A 9,845-nucleotide genomic window follows, 5' to 3' on the forward strand; every position below is an offset into this window, starting at 1 on the left:
CAGGATCTTGAAAAGCTGCAAGGTAGCCACCTAAAACCAGCCAGGAGCAGGAAAAGAACTGATTGAACAGATCGCCCGAAAAAAACTTGAGCTGCCCTCTTGGCTGTGGCCTTGGCAGGGGAATGTTTTCTCTCCTACTGTAGCGATGGTAAATCATAACTGAATCAGCTTTTAGTGAAGCTTAGACTTGTTGGTTTGAAAGTCATTTGAGACTGGCTGGAGATACGCAGTTAGTGCAGGCTCAGTAACTGCTGGGCCCAGCCTACGTCTCCATCGGGATGAGGAAAAGCAGGACCTGGGAAGTGCACACTGGGAGTCCAGCAGGGAGATGGAGGATCCCTGGGGAGCCCCCTGACCCACAAAACAGAGCCATGAGATGCCAGGATTTCTCATGACCGTGTTGCAAAGGGCTCATCATCCTCTGCGTGGGGGACTGGCCCTCCTGGTCAGCTTGGCTGGCACCAGGCGGTGTCAGCCCTGCAGGCAGCAACAAGGGGCTGAGCTGGTGCAGAGACCGCACCACCAAACCTCCCTGCAGTGCTGTTGCTGCAGCACAAGCTGCAGGTGAGGGTCCAGCACAGGGTGTCTGCCCAGGGCACCCCCAGGGGTCTGGCAGCAAGGCCGCTTATCCAGGCATTTGAAGCTGGTTAAAGGCTCAGCTGCCCAGAGCGTGCAGGAGGAAGGGCAGAGCTTTATATCACTGTTTATGGCCACTGAGCAGGAATTTAGGATGGTTTGCTGCTGGTGTGAGCTAGAGCATGTGCAGCCTGAGGTACTGCCCAGGAGGATGTCAGGGGCCATGCTCAGCTCCCTGCCATGACTCACAGCAGTGACGCTGAGCAGAGGAGAGGGCAGACCCAGGAAACCTTACGACTTGATGGTCTAAGCAATATCAAATCTTAGCATTTATATTTTGTGCTGTTGATAAACTCCTTCAGGAATTTCTGACGGTTCATATGATCTTTCTGATCCATCTGCAGTTGAACATCTGGCACCTAGTTTTGTGGGTGGAAACATACAGGAGCAATCCCACAATAAATTTAGAATCCATGTCTGGAATAAAGGGGCTATGCAAACACACAGCCCTTGGAGGGTGGAATAAAAGGATATCAGAGCTCCTTTGCAACCATCTGCATAACTCATTTTCACCCTAGATACATCAAGTGATAGTCTTATTCCCCACCAGATCAAACCAGGCCATCCTTTCAGATCTTTCTTCCAATGTTTCCACAGTTTCTCCCTGTGGCAGCAAAATACATGGACATGTTTTGCATACCCCTGCTTCACTGAAAAGTCCCTTTCACTTGCATTTATTGTACAAAAACATAAAACCAATTTCTTAATAGCATGATAATTACGCAGAGTTGGACAGCTAGACACAATGCAGCACTGTGTCAATAATTTATTACATCTTATGCCATAATTGAACACTTTTACTATGAGCATTTGAGAACAACTTGGACCTTATACAGAATAATATATCTTGCTACATAATAATGGAAAGGTGGATACTTAAGAAAGATATGTAGCTTGGAGGAAAACATACATGGAAGCAAATACCTCCTGCATCACCTAGCTTCATGTAAAACTTAAAACTAAACCAACATATTATATTTAATGACTCCTTTTTTTATATATGCATAGTTTCAAGAGCTAATCAGAAAGAAATCACATTACAGTGCAACTATTTACACCAAGATGGGGGCACACCAGAACACAACCTTCTTTTCTAGACATCGGGACTCTTTTCTTACATTTATGAATTGACAAAGCACATGGGAGTCAGACATAAATTCAGTCTCAAGAACACTGTTCAAAGGATCAAACAGGTCATATCCACAGCTCACTGATACCTTCTTTATCCACCGCCTTGAGGCTAAAAGCAGGCGATCTAGAGGTGTAGAGGTATCATCTTCTCTGTCACAGACTTCAGTGAGAGCCAGTCTCGTGTCGCCAGCACAAGGCCTTACACCCAGCTGCGTGACAGCATCCAAACGCTGCTGAAATATGCCCATGGAGAGGCATGCAGCAGCACTGGATTCACTGCTACGTCCTTGTAAACATACTTACCCTAGAGGTAAGAAATCTAGTTAACCTTGTTTGAGGAGAGGGTTCATGTCCAAGGTGTCGCGTTTATAACACGGTCGCGTGAGCGGCTGCGCTGCTACCTGCAGCCACACGACTCCACCACCATGTCCTCGTACTGCTTGTAGACCACGTTGTTTGCAGAGTCAATGAAAAGAATGCTGATGGGGCTCAGGCGGGTGGGGACGCAGCAAGTCGGGGGGGTCGATTCCGGGTCCATGGAGTTCATTAACGTCTGGATAACGGCGTGGTTGGTGGGCTCCAGGTGGGACCGGAGCGGGAATTCGCAGAGCCCTTCGCAGTGGTACGCTTCATACTCCAGAGGGGCTATTATCCAGTCATCCCAGCCCATATCCTTAAAATTCACGTGGAGGGCTTTTCTGCTACACCTCGCCTTCAGATTCTTAGTGGGCCTCTTCCCTTGCCGTGTTGCCAGAGGAGCTCTTCTCTTCCTCCTCTGGTTGAACAAGTACTCATAAACAGTTTTGTCATCTTGGCCAGATCTAGCTTTGATTTCATTGAAGAATAAGTCTCTTTTTTTTGTCCTCCCAAACACCAAGAACAGAGCCTTTTCATTGACCTGTCTTCCTGTTCTGTTAAATCCCACACTCCTGAGATCAACAGCTCTCCCCCTGTCAAAAGTTTCCAGCTCAAAACACAAGTTAACCAAGTTTTTGAAATTCCTGAAAAGTTTCCAGATGTCAAACACTTCCCACTTTGGTGTGTCGGTGATACTGACAGTCCGAGAGTCCAGGAGCGTTGCTGCTTGTCTGTTTGTAGAGCAGCTAAATAATTTCACTTGGGAAGTTCTTCCGGAAGAATGAGACTTCCACGTATCAGAAGGCTTTTTCCTCAATATTCGAAGCTCTGCTCCCAGCAAACCATCTTTTTCCAATGCACTGATGTCAAAAATATATTTTTGTTTTCTTATAGTTGGTGCTCGTTCATCTAAAAAAAGTACACACATTTTTAGATGTATGTCCAGCACAGACCAGTATCAGTTATTCAGTTCTTAATGGCTTTCCTCCAGTTGGGTCATAAGCCTAAAAGTTGCCTTAATTAGCCCACTGAACAAAATACCCAGTTTTTATCTAAGGGATCAGCTCTGTGCAGGGACACAGAAGAACTCAGTGATTCACCCAGGGAAATGAGTTACTAAGTTTGCCTTGGAGGAATCTCATTTCTTTCACCAGTGGGCATTTTCTACCTTCAAAGTTACGATTAGGCAATTGAAAAATAGTCCTTGTTCAGGGCTGAGCACTCACAGACCTATTCACCACTTGTATCCTACTGAAATTACTGAAACAGAGCTTCAGTGATGGCCAGGCCTCATGCTGGCTCCAAGCATGAGCAAATTTACCCTTAGATGATACAATAGTGAATTAGTCCTTTAAAACCAGCATCCCCAGGAACTGCCAGACTCAAGGATAATTGCCTTATTAACTTCACTCCGCATGATTCACAGCTTTTTCAAACTGGGCAGAAAAACATTCCTGCCTTTAACCTGATGTTCCATTTGCTTGCTTCAGCTGGTGAGGAATATGGGAAAGTGGCTGAGCCAAGGTTTCAGTGACGTGACATTAACAGTGCCTTCCAGTGGCGAGCTGAGAACCTGAATGCAGTGCTTGTGAGCAGCGGATCATCCCTTCCCAGCAGCCAAGCTATTAATAATTAAATGGCAAACAAATCCAGTCCTGGTGAGGCTTCCATCCCCATTACTTCACCAGCTGTAGCCTGTGTTGCTTCCTTAAGTACGTGACAAAACTCCTACCAACGTCACTGGAAGCAATATGGGGCTCCCCAGCCAGAGGGGTGAGGTAAATAAACATCGTTCTTTGGGAACCTGGTTGTTTCTCCTGTGCAAGCAAACACTAGCCTGAATTTCCAAAAATGTTGGGAACCGGAATGTGGAACTGCAAGTTTGGGAGTCCCAGAAGTTACTACCCTGTTAGTCTGTGCTTAGCTGTGGGCTCCTGAAAGCTTGGAGCTGGTCTGGATACCCCACCCTATCTGTAATGACTCCTGGGTCTGCAGTTCCTCACAATTCTACCTTGAACCAACCAGACTGACCCTTTGATACTGAAACTTGTGGGTTGGGTGTTTTTTTTTTCCACAGAATAGCCCCATTCTTAGCACGTTATGTGTTTTTAGACATCACACTACAATCCAACATTAGCAGTTCCCAGGAGCTAGTTCCCAGATTGCTAGAAAGAAAATAAGACAAAAATGCAAAAGGTTTTTAAACACCTAAGCATGCAAAGACTGATTGATTTTCAACAATATGCATCTAAAATACTTTCTAAATGTTTTCTTTGGCTGCCACACAACCATCTAGTTCTGCCTCTAAATGAATTTTCCAAGATAAAGCAGGAGGACAAAATCTGCAGCAAAGTTGTGGGATTTCATTTACATTAGAAAGAGCTATTTGACTTTACCAAAGTATGAATATTTTTTAATACTCTCTACATGTATAAACACACTCAGACATCTCTCTCTGTCCACACTCACTCACACACGAGCTCCTTTCTTACCTTGTCCTTTGTCTATAAAGCTGGTTATTGTATTGGCAAGCCCAGCCTCCAGTTTTACACTTCCATTAACACCTTTTCTTTCTGCATCTGAGAGAGTCCTGTACAAAGAGAGCATGTATTCATGTGGCGTTATCGGGGGATGTCGGAAAGTTTCCTTAGCTTCCCTCTGGGTTACAGGCTCTTTAGTCTTTTTGGTTTTGAGAGAATCAGGGTCAGTACTGCTTGTGCCAGTTTTTTTCAAAGCCACCTTGCTGCTAAGATTTTGAACCTTTGGAGTCACTGTCCTTACTCCAGAAGGTCTGCTGGGGAGATGTCCTACCTTGCCCTCCGCGGCTGCTGTTCTTGAGGGAACCTTCTTTGACTCATCGTTCTTGGCCAGCAGAGCTCCAGCCTGAACAGCACTGCTTTTAGTCCTAGCCTTTGAGGTCCCAGCACTATATCCATGGCTTGCAGTCCTCAGTGTACCTGCCCGTGCAGAGGGACTCCTCTCCTTTCCTTCTGCTTTTAAAAACCCTAGTTTAGATCCTGGATTACCCTGGCCTGCTTCAGAATTACTCAGCGCTCCAGGAACTAGAGACAGCCAAGTCAAATGCCAAAGCAGTAAAGTGAGAAAATGCAGGATTTTCATCCTCTGGTCTTCCTCTGAATGCCACTAAAGAAAAAATCAGAAAAGGTTCCTCCAGTTTGGCAGAAGAAAACATGAAAGAAATTAAAAACCAAAGTCAGCAAAAATGGTTTTTGTTTGAGATTAAAACATTTCAAATCTCGTTGTTCAATATTTGTATCCAGTCCCATAGTGGAAATGCTCATGTACTCAGATACGATCTCCCCTGATTTCAGTTAGCAGCTATAAAGAACTTGTTCTTGAAAAGAGAAAGTTTACCACCTCGTTTTCTTCTGTAAAACTGACTGAAAACTTGAAGGAGTCCTGTTTAAATCCAAGGTTTTTTTTTTTTTTTTTCCAAGAAGGAAGAATGGCGTAATGCTGCCTCTGTGTTAAAAGGTTTTTTTAAAGTTTTGAATCCTTTCCAGTGAAAATATTTCACACACAGAGACCTGCAGGTGCTCAGAAATCTTTTACAAACCTGAACTCAGGAATTGGAAACGGAATTCCAACAAACCTATTTAATTACTCTCTGATGTCATGCTGTCTAAACTAATTTAACTGCGATATATTTCTTTAAAAAAAATCTTCTTTACCCTTTTCATTAGCATGAGTCATACCCTGCCTCATGTGAAACAGCTCCACAGGCTCAAAACTCCAGAGGATGCCTTTTCAAGTGGCAGTACGGCCTCTGCCTCAGCCCTCGATGAACTTCACGTTTAGACGGGACAAACTGCAAGATCAACAACTGAGCCCTGTCACACGGTCCACTGGACACATACGTTAAATAATCGAAGAATAATTCATTTAGTTCTTTTTCCAGAGAACTGTAACAGTGGCTTCGCTTTGTCCTCCGGTGACTGAGGGGCTGTGATGCAGCGCCGGCGCTTAACGAGGGTAACTTTAACTTGACACAAACTCCCAGGGCCGTGCCCGCAGACAGTGTATTTTGGCTTATTTATCGCTATGCTTAAAAACCCCGTGTGAGCGCAGCTGGAGAAGCAGCTCCTGGCGGAGGGGATGCCCCGCGGGGCGGGCGCGGTGCAGCGGGGCAGCAGTGCACCCTGCAGGCAGCCATCCTCCTCCTCCTCCTCCTCCTCCTCCTCCTCCTCCTTCCTCCCCTTTGTCCGCAGCCTCTCGGGAGCTGGAGACAGGCCTAACCCCCGTCTTTCATCCCGACACTGCTGGACACCAGCCTTTGTTTAAATATGAGATGTAAAATGTTCGAGCCGCCGACCCCACGGCGGGCAGGTCGGAACCGGGTGTCACGGCTGTGCCGCGGCTTTGGGCCCTCCAGGACAGAGGGAGGAGTGCAAGTGTGTCTTTCATAAGCTGCAAAAATTGAACTGCTGTTCTAAACGAGCCTTCAGGAAATGGGGCACTGGGCTGGATCGAACAGGGATTACTGGGACCTGCCTCTCATCTTGCACTAACGCTAAGCCCGGTCCTCCTCCTGCAACTGCTGTTTCTTTCTGAGGCAAGAAGGGAAGAGGTACAACACTTTTTAGCTTGATCTGTGTGTGCTGTAGCATTCCCCATCCACCCTGACCAGTATCAGAAACACTGAACTACTTTCATAAATAACAACCTGCATGACATGAGGAGCTCTGAATACTTGTTTTGATGGAGGAACTGAGGAAGAGTTCAGTGATTTTGCAGATGTCACAAATAAGTAGATCCAAACCCTCCTGATTTTGATCTAATGGTCCTTCCTCTGATGACAGCTGTACTTTTGATTGATACTCCCCATCAAAATAAAGCAGCTTCTCCCTGAGTTACCTCTGGTGAAACCATTCCCCAGCGGTCACTCCACGCCATCCCACAGCCCTTCCAGCCATGCCATCCTTTCATCCTTCCCATATTGCCCACCTTTCTGCTGGGCAGGAGGCCACGTGTGCTTCTGTGCCACGATCATCTTGCCAGTAAGGCACAAAAGCAGCTGAACGTTGAGTTCCCACTTTTCATCCATCCAGCTTCCAGTTTTCACAACACTTGTAAGAAATTAATATTTTTAAGCTGCTCTATCAAACCTGGTTGAGGTTTGCAAACAGATTCACAAATTATTTAAGAGATTGACATGAAAGAGCAGGAGGTAAAACAATGGGATTACACTGGCCTTGTCTTAGTAAATCAGGTTAAAAGCACAATCATTCATATGTTCAAATGATATTTATATTTCTGAGATTAAACTATGCAAACTAATCTTTGAAAGAGGGTTTCTTGAAGCAAACTCCACCTAAGTGCTTGGAACCACAAGGGCACGGACGCTGCTCCTGTATTGCCACCTGTGGGTGTTTGTCATTTGGATGCTGTGCTGTCACTGAACTCCAGCCAAGTGAAGTCCTACCTCGTGTCACAGCAGGCACCAGCAGGGCCCTTCTCAGGGACAGCTCAGATCACCTGCTTGATCTGTCTGATACACCCTGTGGGACAAAGCAGAAGCCGAGCCAAGCAGGGAATGCCCCCCCAGTGCAGAATTCCCGGGGAGCAGCGTAAAACACCATCCACGGTTCATCGCCCCAGCTGGCTCCCAGGAGGCTCCTGGGATACGTGATGCCAAGAGTCAGAATTTGTTCACTGCTGCAAACTTGCAGTTTGAGCTGCATGTGGAAATCTTTATTCTAGTGATCTACCAGGAATTTCACTGTTCTTTCCCAAGTGAATTAATTTCCAGAATGGATTTAAAGGATTGAGTAAACTCACATATTAGGCCATTTGCTGTCATATTGCTTTTGCTTATTGAAACTAATGATGATAATGAACATTCTATTTCTGCACCATAGCTTTTGTGGGACAGTTTTTTAAAAGTATGAAGTTGTAATTTTAGGAAGGAACTTAACATCTCTGTGCTTTTCAAAGGGAAAGAATTACACAAAAGTCACAGATGTTGTAATTAAAACTTGCTTGTCTTTGGCTGAAGCAAAACCAAAGATAATAAAGTTCCCACTTCTATAGGGAATTGTGGCATAATTTTAAACCACTGTGCTACAATATTGTGATGTTAAATAAAAAATTGGAAGTCCAAAGAAACGATTGTGTCATCGGTTATCAAGAGACTTGCCTACACCTGTGAACAGCAGTGAGCTGTGGATCACAAAATCATAGAATGACAAAGTCTCCTGAGCTGGAAGGGACCCACCAGGATCATCCAGTCCAACTCCTGGCCCTGCACAGACACCCCAACAATCCCACCCTGTCCCTCAGAGCGTTGTCCAAACCCTCCTGGAGCTCTGGCAGCCTTGGGGCTGTGCCCACTGCCCTGGGGAGCCTGTTCAGTGCCCAACCAGCCTCTGGGGGAAGAACCTTTCCCTGAGATCCAACCTGAGCCTGCCCTGACACAGCTCCAGCCGTTCCCTCGGGTTCTGTCACTGCTCACAGAGAGCAGAGATTGCAGCTGCCCCTCTGCCCCTTGGGAGGAGCTGCAGCCCCCAATGAGTCTCTTCTCAGTCTTTTCCAGGTTGAATAGACCAAGTGACCTCAGTCACTCCTTGTATGACCTCTCTAGGCTCCTCACCATCTTCATGGCTCTTCAGATGCTCTTTAACAACTTTACATCTTTCTTATATTGTGGTGGCCAAAAGTGCCCTGAGGAGTCGAGATGAGGCCAACCCAGCACAGCCCGTTCCAGGGGCACTGGGGCTAAGCTGAGGCCGCAGCATCTTGCTGGCAAGGCTGGAGGACTCTTGCTTCCACCGCAGATCTGAGGACGGAGGAGGCTCTGAGTGCTCAGCATGTCCCACCCCGCAGGCCAGGGGGCTGTGAGAGCCCACGGCTGGAGCCATCTGGCTGCTTCCTGCGGCTCCAACAGCGGGACCCTTTGGAGCTGGGCCCGAGCTGGTGCTCAGACCCAGGAAAGGGTTTTCCAAAATCAGTAATTTATTTTTGTCTTACTTTAGTTTCTTGGATCCACAGGTTTACCTGATTCTCCCAACTCTGAATAAACTGAAAATGGGTTTTTGCCTACGTTTTGGTATCTCTGCCTGTTATCAATTAGAGAAATACGGGGTTTATTTCAAACTTTTGGAAGCCTATTTACTTAAGGAGTCCCTTCACTCGGCACAAATGTTAATTAGCCTGCATTGCCTTCTACAGGTGTTGTTCCTCTCTGCAACATAAGCACATTTAAATGATTTGAGATTTCAGAGTCAGTGATCCCCAGCTACTTAGCTGACCAGAGAGAATTTCGGTGGCAATTCATCTGTTCCAGCTCTCCAAAGAGCCCGAATGCCGGTGAGCAAGCATTCACCGCCACAGGAAAACGCAGGGCCCGAAAACAAGAGTGTCATTCAGCAGCCAAATACAAAACGATTTTAAACGACGAGCTCTAACCAGCTCCCAGAGTAGCTCTCGGTGAAACGCGGGGGATTCATTATCACTGTTTTTTCCTAATTAATTAACGTTTCTGCCAGGGCAGCGCTTTCCCTCAGCAGAGCGGCGGAGAGGCCTCACACTAAGCCTCTCACACCAAGCCTCTCACACCGAGCCTCCCCCACCGCCCCGCGCGGCCCCGGCAGGCCCGAGGAAGCCGCTCCGCCCGCGGCCCCGGGGGCGGGCCCGTCCGGAGCCCGGGGCGGGACCCTCCGGGCGGGCGGGAGCCGCGACCCGGCGGGGCAGGGCCCTCGTGC

The 9,845-nt window shown here is 47.0% G+C and overlaps 1 protein-coding gene across 1 annotated transcript; it reads right to left on the minus strand.

Moving 5' to 3' along the window:
• Positions 1 to 2,164: 2,164 nt before the first annotated feature.
• Positions 2,165 to 5,244, minus strand: GDF5 (growth differentiation factor 5). Its single transcript, XM_050313804.1, has 2 exons — positions 4,617 to 5,244; positions 2,165 to 3,033 (listed from the first exon to the last, which is right to left on the minus strand). Exons 1-2 carry the CDS (start codon positions 5,242 to 5,244, stop codon positions 2,165 to 2,167), a joined length of 1,497 nt encoding a protein of 498 aa, XP_050169761.1.
• Between the last annotated feature and the right edge of the window lie 4,601 nt (positions 5,245 to 9,845).

The sequence above is a fragment of the Myiozetetes cayanensis genome, unplaced genomic scaffold (genome assembly GCF_022539395.1).
Source record: "Myiozetetes cayanensis isolate MyiCay16 unplaced genomic scaffold, myiCay2020 scf19, whole genome shotgun sequence".
In the NCBI taxonomy this organism is placed as follows: Eukaryota; Metazoa; Chordata; class Aves; order Passeriformes; family Tyrannidae; genus Myiozetetes; species Myiozetetes cayanensis.

Bases quoted from the DNA above. Each gene is read 5' to 3' on its own strand.
- GDF5 (XM_050313804.1), bottom strand. From the start codon at position 5,244: ATGAAAATCCTGCATTTTCTCACTTTACTGCTTTGGCATTTGACTTGG. The intron at 3,034-4,616 runs GTAAGAAAGGAG...TACTTTTTTTAG, and splicing joins CTTTATAGACAAAGGACAAG to ATGAACGAGCACCAACTATA.